The 20,675-nt window shown below is 30.4% G+C and overlaps 1 protein-coding gene across 2 annotated transcripts in view; it reads left to right on the top strand.

Annotated features, from left to right (window-relative positions):
- LOC129920111 (EH domain-binding protein 1) overlaps window positions 1–19,115 on the top strand; it is a 91,065-nt gene extending 71,950 nt beyond the window's left edge. Inside the window, exons 3-13 of one of the 2 annotated variants that reach the window (XM_056001310.1) lie at window positions 3,084–3,265; window positions 5,879–6,078; window positions 6,145–7,180; window positions 7,242–7,444; window positions 7,518–8,020; window positions 11,879–11,977; window positions 12,275–12,640; window positions 12,700–12,820; window positions 16,647–16,743; window positions 16,817–17,005; window positions 18,395–19,115. In XM_056001310.1, coding sequence (XP_055857285.1) covers window positions 3,084–3,265; window positions 5,879–6,078; window positions 6,145–7,180; window positions 7,242–7,444; window positions 7,518–8,020; window positions 11,879–11,977; window positions 12,275–12,640; window positions 12,700–12,820; window positions 16,647–16,743; window positions 16,817–17,005; window positions 18,395–18,476 — 3,078 coding nt within the window. In that variant the 3' untranslated portion in view covers window positions 18,477–19,115. The remainder of the gene's footprint in view (window positions 1–3,083; window positions 3,266–5,878; window positions 6,079–6,144; window positions 7,181–7,241; window positions 7,445–7,517; window positions 8,021–11,878; window positions 11,978–12,274; window positions 12,641–12,699; window positions 12,821–16,646; window positions 16,744–16,816; window positions 17,006–18,394) is intronic. The other variant, XM_056001311.1, reaches the window with a different exon arrangement.
- The last annotated feature ends 1,560 nt before the right edge of the window (window positions 19,116–20,675 follow it).

Here is a 20,675-nt window from a genome sequence, read left to right on the forward strand (position 1 = left end):
TGAAGGTTTTTGGTGTGCTGAACTCGAATCCGAAGTCAAAAAAATTCTAGCAGCTCCCGTTTTTGAGATAAGGCACAAGACCATGATGGATTACTTTTCAATAAAAAACAGCCCATCGAAAATCACGATTTTTTTGTTCCCTTAATTTTTTTGGACTAGTGTATTTTACTATTAAAAAATATTAGTACGTAACTTAAATATCCGACATAACGACACTCTATTGTAACAGATGCAGAAGTTCTTGTGTACAAACAAAGTAATATTATTTATCTTCACCAGCTGAATCAGACAGCCACATTATGCGGAAATTCACTGGACATACATATACAAAATTTGCTTGTGAGTTTTGTAGTTTGTTTGTTCCAAATTTAGAGTAAAAATAAACTTTTATTTTGGTGATGATTAAGTGCTTTTTCTTATGAAGACCTGATTTTATATGAGAGTTTTATAATTAAGCTGTTTTTAAATGGAGTTATTTCTTATTGCATAAAGTTTATGTTCATTAAGAACGATTAATGAACGAGTTTGAAATTAAAAAAACAAAGAAAAAAATAAAATTTTAAGAGTAATTTGAGTTTCCTTGAGTAATGTGTCAGTGCGAAGAGGAGAGATGGCAAAGATACGAGCGAATAAATTTAGTTTAGTTTAGTTTTTGAACTTCAAGAATGGGTTTAACTGTGGACAATTTTTAGGTTTGAATGAGAGCAAAAATGCTTCGTTTAATTAAAAAAAAAGCCTTTAAATTGTATTTTTATAGGGGAAGTGGGGGCAAGATCGCCCCTTAAATGTTTGATTGTCTTAAAAACAAATTAAAAAACAACTTTTAACGAAAATAAAGTCTGTATTCATTAAGTTAATTGTTTACTGTAGGAATTCTCATTATTATAAAAAAAATAAAAAATATTGAACAAAAGATAATACCTACGTTTTGAAAAAACATCTAATAAAAAACGGTAGAAATTGGTAGAAAACTGTTTCTTTTGTTTTAAATGCAGTCCAATTCTAACACAATTATGCTATATTTGTATTAGTTCTCACTCCGGCACAAGCGTTGTGGTACCATTTGGTACACATTTTGAACCTAATTCAACAATATTTTGGATTGGATCTAAAAAACACCTGCAGGTTGAAATACAGGCTTCAAAGTCCTCTTCCTCAGAATCACCACTAACAGTTTTTTTTGCGCCTGTCGCTTAGCTTTTAATTCGATTTAACGGTGAACTTCTTTTTTTCACTTTTGTATAAGCTTCAAAATCTTCCAATTTCTCCCATGGGCGGTCTTGTCCCAGTCATATGATATCTGATGTTCTGGATTATTTTTTTTTATTTATCTTTATGATTCCTTCTTGCACAGAAAATACTATTATAAAAAAGTAAAAGTTAAAAATTTTATTTTTTTCAGTGTTAAAAATGCAACTGACTTTTCACATGAACGATAACAATTTGATGAAAAATCACAAAACTTACCGTAACTCTTCGGTGTCTCAACTGAACTTGCTAAAACTTACAGACTTGATCGATCATACCAAAAGGCACTTATTTTATATTGCAAGTGTTTGCCAATTTTACTATTTTTCATGCACCATAGTACAAAAACGATCTTGCTTCCATAGGCGGTCTTTCTCCACCATATAACTTAAAATTGAACTTCATTAAAATTTTTGTTTAAAAATATTTGTTTCCGAAATCAAATTACCCCCAAAAGCAGTCCACAATACTCTTCAATTTTCAAAAGAAAATATTTAAAACGATTGTCTTTATCAAAATATGCAACATTCAAATATAATCAGCATTTGCACATCTCTCTTGAAACTATTTCTCTAGTATTGACAGCGTTATTTTAAGAGCAGAGATACATTTATAAAGCGCACTTCACGAATGTGCAATGCTTTACACAACCCTATACCACTGTGATTTTCAGGTGTTCAAAAAAATATGCATCGATATCCTAATGTCCTAATATATTTTAAGGATAAGAAATAAAAAAAAACTTTTTATCGTGAAAAATATTGTTTTGTTACTTTCATAGGAGTTAAAAATAAATCCTTTTAGTATTGATTTTTTATAAAACGCCTTCAAAAATGTAAGATTGAAAAAAAAAAATTGCTCCATTTATTCTCTCCTTTTTCCTGCGAACAGCTTAAAGAACTCTTTAGTTTTTGCTATACGCTAAACATTAGGAACTAATTAAAAATCATAAGACTTCAAAGCAAACGTGACTTAATATGGAATGTCTGCACTTGAAAATGAAACATTTTATATCTTAAAACATCTCTGCTCCATTTTCCAGAAAAAAATCTGCATTATCTGAAGAAATACAAAATAAGAAAAAGTGCTCTTCAAAACAAACTATACACAACACATCCATTGCCTTGAACGATTTCAATTTATATAAAATGCCGTCCTAGATTTGATAAAATAAAAAAATATACTCTATTGCTGGAATAATCAGAATCTAGCCCCATTAGTACCACTTCTATTTTTAATGCCAAATCAATTTATTGTGATTACGACAAGAAGAGATCTTCTCGCTTACAAAAAATATAACAAAAAAAAAAAAAAGACATCGTGGGAGTGGGTGTCGACAAATTGAGTAAAATTTATTTAACCACTTGGCTTCTATCCAAGCAAGGACAATTCTTCCTTCCAACCAACCTTGCTTTAAAACCTCCTTCTCTTTTTCTTTATTCTCTTCATACACACAACACAAAAGCTAGGGGTGTAGATTTTATGCATTCAGGATGTCACGTTCAATATTCTGGAATATTGCTTTGCTCACGAAGTCGTCCTATACCTCCCTATATGCACTACATAATTCTCTGTAACAATGTCCTTACTTTACCTTGCACATGATGCTGGTAATTGCAGTTTACCCTGATTTATGTTCAATTTGTGTATTAAGGGTTTTAGTTTCGTTTCGTTCGCTTGGTCTTTTTTTTTTAGTTTAAGGATCTGTTAATAATCAAGTAACATTTACAAGCACACCATTAAAACTTCATGGTGGCATTTTAAAAATTGATATTTAATAGTAGGTACCTACTAAAATGTGATACTTAATTTATGTCCATTTTTTTTTATTTCAGATTACTCAACTGGGAAAAAAACGTGTTCTAGCATCGGCCAGCATAAATATGCGGAAATATGCCAGTGTAGAATCAACGCAACAAAGTGTTACACTCACTTTGAAACCAGTGTCACGTAAAATCACCTCCGCCGAACTTGAATTGACAATAAGTTGTGTGTTCCTGCGCGAAGGCAAGGCCACGTAAGTATTTTCTTAAACTCAGTTCAGTCGTTATAAGGTCTTAACGAATCCCTTTAAAAATAAAGTAAAAATCTGTTGAAAATCTTTTCCGAAGTCTAAGCTTCAATCTAGTCTTCTTGAAAGAACTCCAAAGAACTTTCAAAATTGATATAAGCAAATTAATACTGAGGAAAACACTATTTAAGCTATAACCTGTTAGATTTCAATTTTTCTACAGTTTACGGTAGTTAGAAAAACAGCTCTCAATGAAGTCAATAAGCGTTCCTCATATTTTATTCTGCTCATTGAGCTGGTGGGCTGCTAACAATTTCTGGTCCTACTTTACAATAGTGAACATAAGCCTTCCCCGGCATTCTTCTATTATTTCCTTTCCTACTTACCGTTTGGTATGATTCTGCCTAAAATTTTTGCATTTATCTCAAATTCAATTCCAAGACCCCTATGAGGATCTGCGTTTCTAATTTTGTATACATGAGGTCTAGATAGTATCGATAATTAGCTTAGAATATTGCCTTGTTGTTTAATTGTTCGAATTTATTTTTTTTTCTTGCATGCCGCTTACATTTTAATATCTCGTCGAAAGTCGTTCCAAGATATTTTTCTTTGTCAAAAGGATATCGAGCTTTATTTTTAAACACAGGTAATCTATAATTTTTGCACCAGTATGTAATTTCCACGTTAACTGATTTTAGTTCATTTTGTTGTCCATTCATTGACATTATTTATAACATTTTGCAATTAAATGGTAGATTCGTTAATTTTTTTTAATGCAATTATTTCGGTGTCCACAGCAAACTTAGTGTGAAGAAAAAAGGAAGAGAAGTGGACCTACAACTACAGTATCTTGTGGTACCCCACCTTCGATTTATTGATACTCTTTTAGTACATACCACTGAAAATTCAGGCAAGACTTGATTTAACTTGACTTTTTAGACCCTCGTGCTATACTTTGTTAAAAACTTGCACCATATGCAATACATCCACCGCTGAAATAATTTTATTTTTTTGCAAAACCCTTGTGAAAGATATTGGTGATTCTATGCACTTGTCAATTACCGAATGTTTGGTATTTAAATCAAACTGGTGTTCTAGAACCAAGCACTCAAGTCAAGTCCAACCAAAATTTTAACATGTTCAACTTCACCAGATGGTTATACTGCCCATAATCTCGTAAAGGTCCTAACTACAAAATTTTCGATTTGTTTTTTTTTTTTTGCATATTTGGAGTTAGGGCATTGTCTCTGATTCATCCTCATTTATTTTTTTAGCCTAGGTCTTCAAACACGTCAGAAAATTCAAAATGTACTTTTTATTTTTTTCATTTTTATATGCAAATTGCTATTTTAGCTTTACTGTTTCCCTCTCTAACTCAGAAGTAAGAAAAATGTAGTATAGCTTTGCTATTCACTGATAAATGTTAAATTTCTTGCTGAAATGGTTAGTGCGATGGACCGCCCTACCATAGTTGTGGGTTCTAATCCACCCCACACCAGCTAGACATTTATTCCCATCCGTTGCATTCACAAGCGTCTCCGTAATGAACTATTAGATTTCGGGTTAGGAACTAGGTGATGAAGTAGCACCGTTTTCCCGCTTATTCCAATCAAACACATTTTCCATTAACCTTGACGGCCGTCCTCCTCTGTTTTCAGTATAACGTTCTTAAAACCTTTCAACTCCTGCAGTTCTCCCCTCTACTCTTATATCCGTCTTTTACAAATGAGATAGCTGAACGTTAGTCTTTTTGTATAGCTGCCATCGGCTTCTGATACTTTTCTTATCGCAGACTGTCTGCCGAAATTTTGCATCCATAGACGAGAACGGTAGCGTACGTTGCCAACATAAGGAGTTTTCAATTGCTTGCAATTGCACCAATCATTCACCTTTAGTGTTCTTGGTCGTGACGAAGTCACTTGGGGGCTTATTTCGTAGCATTTCTTATGCGTTGTCTGTATTTGAGATTTGTATTCAGCATCGTTTTCGAATACTTCACATATTTATATCTTTAAGATAAATTTTCACCACCCACTGCAGGTACCTTGGAACGCTCAAATGGCAAGGTTATCAATTCCGAACAAAATTTGTAGAGCAGCCTTTCCTGAAACCATATCATTTTCTTGAATGTGATTTTGATTTCGTTAATTTTGCCCACGTCGCGCAGCTGCCTTGCTTTCCTCTTGAGTCTGTAGTTTTCATTCTCCACTTTTGTGGATTGGCGTTAAATTGTCCATAAATTAAAATTTCTCACAGTTCAGGGTGACTGGGCTGAAATAAATACCAATCATTGCGAGCGCTCAATGCAAGGTTCAGTTTTCTCGCAAATATATCCAAGTGCTCCTACGGGAATGAATTTTAAACCTTCCTTTTGATTTAAGTACGTTCACCAAATCCAAACGAGGTGATGATGTATGGGTAGCTAGACTTCCTGATGATTTTAGTGTTACGGTTACAATATGAACCATCACCTTCAACTTAACCTACTCCTCAGTAATAAACATAGAAAGGCACAATATAGATCAGTAAATTTCAGTGCATCTTATATAATTAATATGCTTCATTCATAAACATACAATTCTTAATCTTAATTCACTATTTTTCTCTCTTTCTCCACAGAGATGAAGACATGCAAAGCGTTGTCTCACTTATGTCTGTTAACAATAATTGTGATGTAGCTCCATTGGACGATTTGGAAGATATTCCAGATTTGGAGAGTTCCGGTGAAATATCTGAACATTTGTTCGATTTTACTCAACAATTGGAACAATTAACGTCCAGTTTGAATGGTTGCATTGATCTTGCGACGCCAATGAGTGGTAATTATCTACTTTATATTAATTCCAAAACGAATTTTCTAATCAAATTAATTTCTTTTAAAATAGTTCCTTCACTATCTGAAGATCCAACTCCATTAGCTGAAGCAACCCGCCTATATTTCGAACATGATGCTGATAAACAAAGTACCGATGATGATATGCAGCAAACACCTAGTGCTGCAATGTCACCTCCGCGAAATTCTGTAACAGAAGTTCCTACAGCAAAAGCAACACCAGCAACAGCAGCAGTTACAGCAACTGATTCTACTAGCCAAGAATCATCACCACCACAAGTTGCTGCAGTAACTGATTCAATAAAATCAACATCACAGCAACAACAAAAGCCAAAAACAACAACAACAACAGTCACTGAAAAGCCGAAGAGTAGATCTATCTTTGATACTCCATCATCGATAGCAAATTCAGCTTCTAAGAAACCACCATCCCAAACGACGTCGGATTCTTTAGATCGTAAATCATCAAATTCCATATTTAAAGTGGAAAAATTGCGAAAGGTAGAAATCGATAAAGTTCTACTACCAGCATCTAAATTAGGTGGTGCTCCAGCATCATCATCATCACCTGCAATAAATGAAACAAAACCAAGCAAGGACGATGACACACACCAGCATCAGAGTCAGCAGGTGAAACAAAAGGAAGAAATCAAGATCAATATTATTGCCAGTAGCAATGACAAGGACAAAGAAAAAGACAAAAACAACTCTTCTACACCGATAGTTACGGCATTCACAGAAAAGTCAAAGAAAACTGAAGAGCAACCTGTGGCTGTGGATGATTCAATGCTAGCTAACAATCGGACGGAGGTGAAACGTCCCGAGCTACAACCATTGAATTTGAAGAAGAGCTATGAAAATGGTACTACTACAAATACAACTACAGCTGCAACTACAACAGCTATGACAAATAATAAAACGGTTGAGAAAATTATTCTCAAGGAGAACACACCTGGACAGGATCTACTTGAATGGTGCAAAGAGGTGACTAAGGACTATTCAAATGTTAAGGTTACAAACTTGACGACAAGTTGGCGTAATGGAATTGCCTTTTGTGCTATAATTCATCATTTTGAACCACATTTAATGTGAGTCTGTTTTTAAATTCAATGCCTTTTTCAGTTTAAATTTTGTTGTTTTTTTTTTCAGTGATATGTCTAAGCTTTCACCTCATGACGTAGTTGGCAATTGTCGAATGGCATTTGATGCTGCTGAATCGTTGGGCATTCCGCGTGTAATTGAGCCTCGCGATATGAGCATGTTGGCCGTTCCTGACAAATTGGCTGTTATGACGTACCTTCATCAATTGAGAGCTCATTTTACTGGCAAACAATTGCATATTGAACAAATTGGTTTGTTTAGTCGACCCAATCAGCCTTGAATTTTTTTTTTTCAATTTGTTTGTTTTTCTCATTTTTAAAAAAGGTTCAACTTGTGATGAATCTAGCTATGTCATTGGAAATTATAAGTCCGATAATTTATCAAAGAACTTACTCAATTTGACTCATTTGAAGTCACACCTCAAGCATCAAGGTTCTCAGGAAGATGAAAATGATAAGCCACCATTGTCGCCTACATCGAAAAAAGACGTTAAGAATTTGATATTTTCTGGTTCGAAGAATCTTCTTGGGAAAGTCTTATCACCTGCCAAAGATAGAAATTCTATAAATGCTATGCAACAACAACAGCATAATAACAATTCATCGGTTGGAATTGTTAATAATAATAGTACTAGTACACCGAATGGTGGCAAGGATAAACCAGCTCTAATGACGCGTCGTGAATTAACCGATCCATTTGGTAGCGACGAAGAGGACGAAGCTGAAAAGACTAAACAGAGTGGCGATGGAAGTGAAAATACGAATACGACAACAACGACGACGAAGGATGCAACGGGTACGCCAGCGTTGGATCCTAATACAGCAAATGTAAGTAGAGAGGAGGGGTGAAAATTTGTTTACCATTTATTTGAATCTCTCATTTCATACAGTTTTGATTTTAATTTTTAATCATACTTTATTTTTCTTTGATGATAGAGTGAGTTTTTTTCTCATATACATTTTTATTCGTTCTTAGTTTTTTTTTATATAGTTAATGCTTAGGACATAGAAAATAATAATAATGTAGTTTTTTTTTTTTTTTTTAGTTTTCATTCTTAAAATAAAATCTTAATGCTTTGGGATCTCTTTTTCACTCCATAGCTTTACTTACCTACTTCTTACTACTTTTTTCATTAAAAAATCTCAACTTATAAGTACAGATTTTTATCATGGTTTCATTTTAATCGTCATTTGACCTTGCAAGTCGATCATAATAGATATTAATTTTGAAGCAGAATCTTTAATTTTCATTGATTCACATAACTTATTGTTACTTGCTTCTTGGGGTTTATTATTTTTTTCTAAATCATACTTTGTTTTAAAAAAAAGTTTTTCAGCGCTTCAAAACAAGAGTTTTCAAAAAATGCTTTAATAATAAAATAATGTCGTTTTCGATTGGAATAACTCAAGGATTCACTCATTTTGAAATCCAATAAAACAGTTTAAATCGCTTCCACTCAATTCTGAAATTTTATATCTGTATTGGTGAATAATCAAATAAAAATTTTTTGCTTTTCTACTAGAAAATTTGGTTTGACGTTTACTTATTTAAATATTAGTGATTTTGAGTGAATTCTGTTTTGAAATCAAGAAGAGAATTTTTATTTTCAGAAGCGTTCTGTCTGTCATAATAGTGCGAATAAAACACTTTCAGAAGGCTTCTGAATGATTCCGGACGCTTCCGGAGAGCCAATCGAAAACGACATAATTGATTATATAAGTTTTGAAATATTTTGCTTTGATTAATCATGCTTATTTATACTGAAGAGTAAAGGAACACTCAATTTAAGTTCGTATATTCCTGAAAAGCTATGTAGGTTATATAATTATAATAGCGAAATTATAGAAATTGTTTTGAAAAAAAGTATAAGAAAATTAGACTGGAAGTAATACAATATTTTTTTATCACAAACATTTAAAACAACAAGGTCTTAAGTTTTTCATAACTACATACAGTGTAATTTTCGGTACAAAATGGAACTTCTTGTGGAATATACATTTTTTAATAAATATATAGACCAAGTTGAGTTAAATTTTACGTATTTACAAAAGCAATTTCTTGCACTTTTTCAGGGGCTCTTCTGTATCATTGTCATGAAAAAGTACATCTCTGCTTAGTAACAAATTTATTTTTTAACGTAATTTCTTACCGCGGAAATGTGGAAATCTAATATTCAGCTTAAAACCGAAATATTTCAGTTGTGATACACGCCAATCAAAAAAATTGATATTAAATATGAATTTTCTCGGGATTATGCTTTTAAACAAATTCAAAAAGTTACAATAGAATTGTATGATGAATAGAGTTGGTTATCGAAACTCACTAACCTCTAAAATTCTTTTAAATATTAAAACAAAAAAGGCGTTGATGTTGTTTATTTATTTACTTACCAATTATGACCAGCGCCATAAGGCGGCTACAATCCATTATGGATGTTGTTTATTTAGTAAAACTTATTTTCGAAACATCACATAATTTCGTATTGTAAAAAAAAAAAAACATTTACTTCTGACGTGACTTCAGAAAACTCTTTTACCAAAACATACTTTTTCTGAAACTGTTTTTTCTCAGTTGAACAGAAGCTAGCCAAACAATTATGATCAGTGAAAGTTTCCATCTTTTTTTTGTTGAAATTTGTTATTATTTTGAATTGAATCCTCCTAATGTATAGTTGCTTATGGGTAGGTATGATTTTGCATTGTACCTTTAATAAAGATGCCTCTTACTTTATATCATTTAAGAGCCCCCGCACACTACAAACTTTCTATCGGCCGACAGTTTAGTCGGTGTCTTAATCAGAATGAAAATGTATGAAAGTGCGCACAATTCAACGATTAAGTATCGGCCGATCAAAAAGTTCGTTTGATCGAAAAAAAGTTTGTTTTGCTACACAAATGCCTTCAAACTAAAATATTTCCTAGCGACCCGACTGTTTAGTCGGCTGCCTGTGCGCACGCTAGGAGCCCAACCCGACTAAACTATCGGCCGATAGAAAGTCTGTAGTGTGCGGGGGTCTAAAACAGATTAAAGTTCCCATCCATTGGCTTAGAAACACTGGTTTATTTGAATATGTATAAATGAATACTTTAATTTTATATGTAGATTCTTGCCCATCGATGATAAGCATTTCCAGGTCGTTGTGGGTACTTGTACCTACTTACCCCTATTGATTTTAAGAATCACCGCGAAATCAAAATGAAGGGATTTACTAATTTCCATTTAAATGACAGTTATTTGATTCCAATTCAATTTTTGTAAGATTTTGTGAATCTCATTTGGGAATACAAAAATGCGAATCCAATACGAATTGTTGGGAACCATGTAGAATACTCAAACAAAATTCAAATCAGACTCCTATTTTCACAGAAAATTACTCGTAATCTCGTCCTTTTATTTACTTCACCAATGCAAAGTTATTCTTGAAAGTTTGTTCTTGAATATACAATTTAGTAAAGACAAATTTCCTTTGATGATTTTTATTGTTAATTTTTAAACCAAAAATCTTGAACAATTGGTGTTTCTGTTGGTTTTTCAATATTTCATTTAAACCTATTACATAAATGTATACGTATAACTTTTTTGGAAAGTAAACATTTTTGTTTCAGTAAATAAGTTTGGTTGTACCAGGTACAATGTACCTCCATTCCCAAAATTTGCTAGGGATTATTAAGATAAATAAACCTAAGTACTCACGTTTTGATTATAACCAATAATTATTATCGGTCTTATTCCGCTATTCGATTCACGTGAAAGTCTTAAATAAGAAGCGTCTAAATGGGGGTTAAAATTAATCAAATTTGTTTTCTTTAGAATTCTAAAACAGGCGAAAACAACGCTTTGCTTTCGAAAGTAAGAAGTTTTTCAAAGTCAGCTTTTGGCTTTGGTTAATATTGCCAGTCTCAAATTCAGGAAGAAATTCAGAAAATCTCGTGAAACTCTTTTCTATTAGATAGGCAAAGAAGAAGAAATAGGAAAGGCATGCCTTAAAACTTGTAGTACAGAAATGCCAGTGTTGGATGAAATTTATGAGATATATCCAAGACATTGATATATCTCATCTTATTATTATTCCATTATGTTTCTTCAATATCACAACATATTACGAAGGCAAGTGTGGAATATATCACTATCTGAGAATTATAGAGTTGAATGTTTAATGGACATGGCTGTCGACATAAAAACCTATAATTTTTAACCAGCGATATAAAATGAAATGGATAATGTAATTAGAACATCCAAGCTATTTGAGAACGAAAAAGTTTATTAATGCTCCAGACTTCACACAAATTCTTTTGATATTCTTAGTAGTGAATTGTTAAGATTTTTTTATCTCTTAAACATTTTTATAATTAAATAAATTTATTTGTTTCAAAATATACTCTTTTAAAATAAAACAAATTTTTATTATTCGTAAAAAAAAATTATTTTTCTAAGCTCTCGTTTTCTATTATTAAATTTGTATTTAAAAAAATCATTATAAATCATCATTAGGTACAATTTTCTACTTCTTTTAGTTCCTACTTTTTCTACAACTATTTTTATTTTATAAATATGAATTTTGCTTTTATTAATTTTGTTTTTTCTTATCATTTATGTTTTCTGTTTGTTGTGTTTTTGTTATGTTTATTTTTTTTTACTTTTCCATTTGTTTTTGGAAAACGAAAAAAAAATTATACTCTCCGTAGAAACTTTTATCTCGACATAAGGAAATGAGTGAGAAAGCTAAACTCATGATTGAAAGATTGAAAATAACCAACCGTGAAAATGGCAAAAATGACACCAACGTAAGTAAATAAACCATCAAACATGGATTTGGTAAATTTATTAAATTTTTTTATATTAATTTTAAAAAATTAGTAAATTAATTTTGATACCTAATGTTTTATTTTTCTATCTATATTTTTTTGTTTTTGCTTTTGAAAAATTTTAATTTCTAACGTACGCATAATATCACACACATAAAAAAATCAAATATTGGCTCAATTTCATATATAGCATCACCGTAAAAGTAAAAAAAAACAGCTTGAAAACGGTTTTTGAAAAACTTTTATTTTACCAAAAAAATTATTTGCTTATTTCAGGATGAACGACAACAACGTTTGCTTGAACACGCTCGTCGTCTCATAGCCGAGACACGTTCGAAAACAGTCAATGGCGAAAGTCCAACAACACCCACGAAACGTATTACTATATCGCCAACATCTTCGCCGGTGCGTATCAAGGATGAATTTTTGTTTTGTCAGAACGGTGGCAGTGGGGCTGGTTCCCCAAAGGCACCACTATCACCAACAAAAAAAATCACACCTCCACGAGATATACTCAAGTCGTCGGAGGATAGCAGCTACAAGCTGAGCCCTAGTCATAGATTAAGCGAACGAAATGGCAATAGTCCGTTGCAATCGTTCAACTCGGTCCTCGAAAGGATCTCACCAAAAAGTGAAAAGAGGGTTAGTTTACATTGTTTCCTTATTAAGAACCTTTTTTAAATCTTACAATTCTCTTTCAGGTTGATAAACTTTCTTATATCGAATCGGAATTGGAAGCGCTGGAACGCGAACAAGAAGCCATCGATCAAAAAGCCAGCAATTTGGAGAAGAAACTGCGCGCAGTCATGGGTGGTAATCCAAGTAATGAAAATGCATTTCTTAGATTTTTACGTCGTCCTAGTGGTGGTAGTATTAGAATAAGACTAAATGACTATGACATAAGTGACGATGATCTTTCTGATGAATGTAAAAGTGACAACGACGACGACGAGGAAGATGAAAAAGAAAACAAAAATCGTAATGATGGTTTCGATTTCAATCGGAATTTATCACGTCTTTTTGCTCATAGTTGTGATAATCTTAAAGTTAGTGATGTAGGAATTGGTAACAAAAAACGACGGCGTTCAAGAAGTCGCAGCACATGCGGTCAGTAAAAAAAAAAAACAAACAATCAAAAAAATTGATATTCAATTTTGTATAATAATTTCTTTCAATCGAGTTTTTTTGATATACATATTTTTTTTGCTGAGTTGCGCCTTAAACTCTATATAGGTTAATTTAACAAATATTTTCTGATACGTATTGAATGGCTGACTGCATAATCGTATTAAAAAAAAAAACATAAACTTTCAATGAAGCTTCATTAGAATTGAAAATATATGTAGCGCAGCTTTTATTTTACATTAATCCCAAATAAGTATACCTTGTTGCTATTCAATTGAATTTTCTTGTCATGTTGTTGATCCCAAATAATATATTTTAACCAATGCATTTATTTAACTAACTTAAGCTAATTTAACGCCTTTACTAATTTTAAAAACTAAAAGTTCTACATCTACAAAAATCTTAATTAATGTACTTTAAGAGCACACTTAAAATTCTTGTACTGATGTTCCGAATGTTATTTATCCATTTTCGTACTGAAACAATTTAATTAAACAGGAGTACTTAAAGGACATCTACAATTTTATATATGTATGTAAAATTTCGAATTAATGCAATGTTCATACTAGGAATAAATTAAAAATACAAAATTTGCAACCAGCATAGATTCTTGATATTGTTCAAAAAACATTTTCTAAAGGTAAATCGAAGAAATATCAGATACTAATGGACAGCCCCATTTGAAAAATTTTTTGGAAAAACGAAAGAGGAAGACCATCCATAAAGGATTTCTAGAGAAGAAGATTCGGTCTTATCTAGTACTCCCAGCCATATAAAACTTTCCGGAACTGCCTGATTTGTAGAGATTTCACTCGAGTTTTTAAAATCCAAAGACAAAAATATCCTTTTACGTCCGAAATTCCATTTCTCAGCGATGAATTGAAGCTGAAATGCTGAATATGACAATTAATTAAAGAATTCTCTAGCAATGCTTGATGCAAACTTAACAAATGTTCGTCCAACGATCCCCTCAATTTTGTTTGTAATGTATTTGATTGTAGGTATATGTGTTTAAAATACAATCACGATTTGAAAAATTATCTCATAATATCCTGCTTGCAAATTGTATAGGTACTTCTAGTTTAATACTCGTTTAATTGGTTACCGACTGCGATCCTCGAATAAAGCTCCATGAGACTTATAAATGGTCGGCATTGTAACCTTTTCTTTTAATTTAATCGAAATAAAACTATTAAGATTCAAATTTACGTCTTTGCTATTGTCGAAATAGGTCACTGTGGCATTAAACGGATTAACAAAATATTTTCTTTGTTAAATAATAATTCAAACCAATTTGCCTTTAATGACTTCTGCCTTACTTTAAGAGCATGTGACTATGCGAATAAAAATTTTAAAATTGATTTTTGGATTGCAAGCTGCAATATCGTTATATAGTCGTCCCAAAGTAAAACTCACCGTGTAGATAAAATTCAAGCACACGTTGCGAGTGTTTCGTTTTGAACGAACAGTTTTTTCGTCTGAAAAATAAGAACCACTTTTAAGTGAGTTACTTAAAAAAATAATAAAGTTGTTTTTTGTTATTTTTACAATTCTAGCTGTTTAGTACCGAGTCCAAATTTTAACTTTAAATATTACATAAAGTGTATAAACAAATGTTGCAAATCGTAATTGCATGTATTTTTGCTTAGTGGAATACTATACATTGTATCGTAGGTGTTGAGTTAACTTTTTTTTACTATTTTAATAACATTTTTAGTATTTTTCCCTTGTGATGATGGAAAAAAAATTCATTTTCATAAAATTCATAAAATTTTCGTTAAACTTTTATAAATAAGAATAATATTAGTACGTTGTGACTATCATTGATGCATCATTTTATTTTATACTATTCGTAAATCATGAATTTGTACGTTTATATAAAGTTTTGTAGGAAACGGGTGAAATCATTTGTTTACTTTATGGACAGCACGATTTTGTTATCCATTTATAAGAAAATTAGAGGACTTTTACAAGAATTAAAATTAAATGACTTAAGGACGAAGGAATCGATTTGGTACTTTTTTTTATTATATGTTTGTAACTAACAATTAGAAAAAATGCAATAATTTCTCGGAAAATTTAAAATTTGTACAAGCCAACGGCAGTACTGTCAATTGTTAAGAAAATTAGAAAACACAAAAATTAAATACATTTATTTTTTTTAACTTCGATGTAAAATTAAAGACAACATACAGGACTTAGACAATCTTACTCGCCATTTCAAAAATTTTAAAAAGACATTAAAGTCTTGTCTTGTTTAAGCTGTAAAAGTGATATCTGTTTTATTTCATTCTTAAATTTGATTAAGTATTTACTTGAAACTTTTAGCTGAATATTGAAAAATTGCTTCTCTTATAGATTTGAGTATATATAAGATATTTTATCATTACAATTCAGTAAGTTCAAAGATTATCCCGCTTCCTGAATCTTAACCTTTTACTATATTAAAATTAATATTTTAAAAAGATTACACAAGTCAACAACGTTTTTTGTGCCGAGACTAAGATATACTTTTCTAAAGGTTTTTGGTGTGCTGGACTCAAATCTGAAGTCAAAAACATCCTATCAGCTCCCGTTTTTGAAATATTACCGTTAGAAGATGCAAACATAACTACTTTTGAGGTTATGCTTTTATGTGAAGAAATTTTTTTTAAATACAATTTATTACGGTTTCTGTACGAACTGTTTTCCTTCTTTCAAGAATTTTTTAAATCTTTTCGATATCTTTTTTATTGTTCGAGATATCGTCAGTTTAATGGCTTATTGTAATATGTATCACGTTTTCATCTCTTTTTTGATAAATTAAGAAAAACATTCTTACTTCATTTTAAGATATCCCGCGCAATAAAAAAGATATTGCAAAGACTTAAACGGGTTTTGAAAGAACGAAAATAGTTCTTATAGAAACCGTTATGATTTTTAATATTTAAAAAAAAATTCTTTAAATTAAGACATAGCACCAAAAGTGGTAAAAAAAAGTTTTTTTTGCATTTTCTAACAAAAATATTTCAAAAACGTGAACTGGTAGGATATTTTTGACTTCGGATTCGAGTACAGCACACCGGAAACCTTCAGAAAAGTATATTTTGGTTCATGTGGGGAAAATCTTGTTAATTTCAAAATAAGTCAAAACACGATTTTTTTGTACTTTCAAACGGTAATATTTCAAAAATGGGAGCTGATAGGATATTTCTGACTTCAGATTCGAGTTCAGCACATCAAAAACCCATAGAAAAGTATATTTAAGTGCCCGCACCAAAAAAAAATTAAATTTTGTAGACCAGTGTTATTAAACTAGCTTTTACAAATACCAATTTAAAATTAACATAAAATAACTACAAATAATAACAACTACTCATTCCCTAAAAGAAAAACCTACATCAAAGCTTTGCTTTGCTGCTCCAGATTTATTCACTTTTACTAACTACTAATATTTGTTATGTAACATTTTTGTAATTTTATGTGCTCATAATTATAATTTTATTAGATTTAAATTAATAAAACTATCAATTTAATTTTATAGATACGGAAGAAACTGAAGAACAACTATTATCGCAGTGGTTTACATTAGTAAATAAGAAAAACGCATTGCTCAGGCGGCAAATGCAACTTAATATTCTGTAAGTAATTCAGCATTTTGATTTTTGGTTATTTTGTAATACCCTTTTCTTAAATATATTTTTTATTCAACAGAGAACAAGAAAGCGATTTAGAACTTAAATATGCTCTACTAAATCAAGAGCTGCGAGCAGCTCAATCAGTTGAAGATTGGCGCAAATCTGAAGCACAACGCGAAAAAGAAAGACTATTGCTTGAAGAATTGGTGGCTATTGTAGATAAACGTGATCAATTGGTGCAACGACTTCATAATCAAGAAATTGCGTAAGTTTTGTTTGTTTCATTTTTTTTTTTTTTAAGTTAAACGAGTCCCAAATCTTGCAGATTCTATTTTAATTGAAATAGCCTATTTATAACTTTTTAGGTTTACGTTGTGGTTAACACATGACATTTTCAAAATTTTGGAATAACGCGGCTTATCCGAAAACTTTGAAAATGTAATGAATTAGTTTTTCCTGATGAAGTGTACTTACAATTATAATTATAAGTTTTAATAAAATAAATCAAAATAGTCTTTAAAAAAATAAGACCCTCTTTAAATATTGCAACTTCACCTTATTACTTGATTAAAAGTTGCATGCACTGGTACATGGAAAATTGTCAAATGAAATGAATTATCGTGCAATATTTTGAATTAAAAATTTGAATTTATTATTATTTTTGTTGCAAGTTTGACTGATTCCAACCCTATGTGGCCAAGAACAATTAATTACGTTTTGGGACGAAAATGTCCACTTTGTCTCCAAGTAATTTAATAAATGTTTGAATCAATTCATGCGTGTTCAAATTATAAAGGAGATGGCACATTTTTGGGCCCAGTGTGTTCACTTACGAAATGGGTATCAAATGAAAGGTGACGGTAAGCACATTACGTGGGTAAAATATCACCTTTTGAGAAGTAAATACCTAATATGTATTATTTTTTTTTAACAAAGAAAAAAACTTTTGATACAGATTTATAGACAAGAGAAATACCTTTTATTTTATACCAACATTATTTCTGTACACCCATTATTACGCATTCTACGATTAATTGTTCGAAAAATTAGCTGAAATCTTGATTGTGAAATCCGAAACTTCAAACTCAAATATCTCCAAAACCCCACTAACGAATTTAAAAATATTTTACCCACGTAATGTGCTTACCGTCACCTTTCATTTGATACCAATTTCGTTAGCGAACACACTGGGCCCAAGCTCCATAGAAAAATGTGCCATCTCCTTTCTTCCGTGCAATACTGCAATAAATTTGCAATTAACAGATGTGTAAAAAAACAAGAGCAAAGCGTACAAATAAAATAGTTTTGTTCACACCACATGCAAAATTATTACTAAAAATGTTCATTGTTTAAAAAATTTTAGTTTTTATTGGGCTTACACATGCAATTTTGAAGTAATTAAAAACAAAAAGTTATTTTCAAAAAAGTAATGTTTCGTAAGAATACACAAGACCTGGCCAAGAGCTGAAATATTCCAGAGCAAGAAGACTGCGACAATGTTTTGACGGGCATTTAAATAATTTTAATTTAAATAAAAAGTCTTTTCAATGTGAAAATTCATTAGGTACTCCCCTCCCTTCTTTAAAGAGTCACTTTCACAAAAATGAATACAAAAAATAAACTTTAATATATTTAATTTATTTTTTTTTCGCAGAATCGAAGATGATCATGAAATTGAACGTGACCTAGAACAAGTGGACATCAGTGGTGGCAAAGAAAAATGTGTGATTCAGTAAATAAAACAAATTAAAAATAAAAACAACAACAAAAAACATTAGACGCGCACGACTGCAAGGAACAATGTGTATGAACATTATTTCTCCTTTTTTTCTACTTCTCTTTAATTGTTTTGTAAACCATAAACAAAATAATTTTTATTGTAACAATTATTAAAATGACAATGAAGGTGAAGATTATAAATCTCCCTAAAGCTTTGAACAAAAATAAAATTAATACAAAAAAAACAACAAAAAAAAACAGCCTATTTAAGCACAATACTGATCATTACCTAACTTCAAATTCCTAATTATAAAATAATAAAAAAAAAAATAAAAAAAAAAAAAACAATTTTATTGAAGAATATTTTATTAATTTTCAAAAAACAAAAAGAATATTTTTTATGAGTCGACTATAACTGATTTGATTTATTAATAAAAAAAATATAAGGGATTGAAAATGGTTTGAACAAAAAATAAAATTAATAAATTTATTTTGCTTGCTATGTAGAAGAAAAAAATTGTAAACAAGAAATATTTTATCAAATTGGATTTAGGTATTGAAGTCACTATCCATTTGAAGAAAAAAAAAAAAAAAACAAATAATAATAATAAAAAAAGCTAATAACAATTCGAATTTGAAATTCATCACGTCCGTTAGTTATTTAAGAAAACCAAACAATAAAAACAAAATATTACCAAAGACTATAAAAAAATTTAAATGTTCAAAAGTCTTTGCAAGAATAAGGAAAAAACGATTCGAATTACAGTATAAGTTCGTTAACGTATTGAGGCTTTATGTCTCTATCTTTTTCTTCTGATTAAATAGAGACAGCAATATTCAAAACGTGAACGTATGATCGTAATCGTGTGTCGTAATTCGACCCCAGGAACACAGTTTTAAAAAATGTTTAAATTAATTTTGTTAATTTATTTTTTGTCGCTTATTTTTATTTTTTAAAGATTGTGCTTGAAACAATTTAAATGACTTGCCGTTTATTAATTTATCAAATTTAAATGATTTTCATGTTTAAAAGATTCGAATACTGTTTTATATTTTTCAATCCAAAGATATTTTTTCTTTGGCTTAAAATAGGCAAAGGCCCCCGGACCTAGAAGAGAAAATGTAGTTTCAGTGAGTTATGACCTGACTCCTTACTGAAACAACTTTTGATTTTCTCAAAGTCTGGGGTCTTCGCGGATACAAATCCTTTATCAAAGCCTGTCTTAAATTCATTTTTAGTTTCTACCGAAAATTTCAACTAAAATTTTAAATATTCGTTATAAATGTTATCAACGTTTTTGGTTTCCTATTTAAGTGTTTGCTCAATTTGGATGAGTTTTTTGTTGTACTAGTAATCAACAATCCTTTCTATCGTCTTTGTGAATGTCATTTTTGTTTAATAAGCTTTTTCTTGTTTAAATCAAATAATTTTAGTTAAGTAGACAAAACCTTTAAAAAAAATAACATAACTATAGCTTTATTTTGTATATTTTGTTTCCCTCTTTATGAATTCATTTAATTTCCTTTTTTTGTAACTCAATGATAATAGTAATAATAAAAAGTCTATAAAATTGGGATTATTTTGTGTGTTAAGTAGTAGTACGAGTATGAAAACACGAATCAATTAATGTATATTTATTTAAAAAAAGAAAAAAATATTTTGTGTATGTTTGTGTACCTATAATTGTAATTTTTATAGTTAATATTATTTTATTATAATTTTTTTTTTTTTTTTGTTTTTTAAGTTAATTATAGATTATAATTATTTTTTTTGTTTTAATTTAGTGTTAAAAGTATAGGCTTTTGTTTTGTAGTTTTATTTTGCAATACGAATAAATAAGTAGGTAGAATTTAAGTAAGTTTTTCGATGTAAAACAAAAAATTAAAAATATTAAAAAGAAAACTTAAATGAACAACTGTGTAATTTAAATACAAAAATACGAATATGAAAACAAAAATAATAATAATAATGATCAAATAATTTCTTTTTTTATTTAATTTAATAAAATGATAATCTTGGTTCTATTTAAGAAAATGGTGTTTTATTTTTCTTTCAGAAGTTTTGAGGGTTATAATATAACATTAAACATGGTGATTTTTTAAAACATGGATTTCATAGTTCTATGCGAATAATATCGATTGAGAGAGGACAAATATAATTTCATTATATTCTTCACATTCTTACCTGTCTCTTCTAAGATCTAGTCTCTGGGCTG

The sequence above is a fragment of the Episyrphus balteatus genome, chromosome 4 (assembly GCF_945859705.1).
Source record: "Episyrphus balteatus chromosome 4, idEpiBalt1.1, whole genome shotgun sequence".
Lineage (NCBI taxonomy): Eukaryota > Metazoa > Arthropoda > Insecta > Diptera > Syrphidae > Episyrphus > Episyrphus balteatus.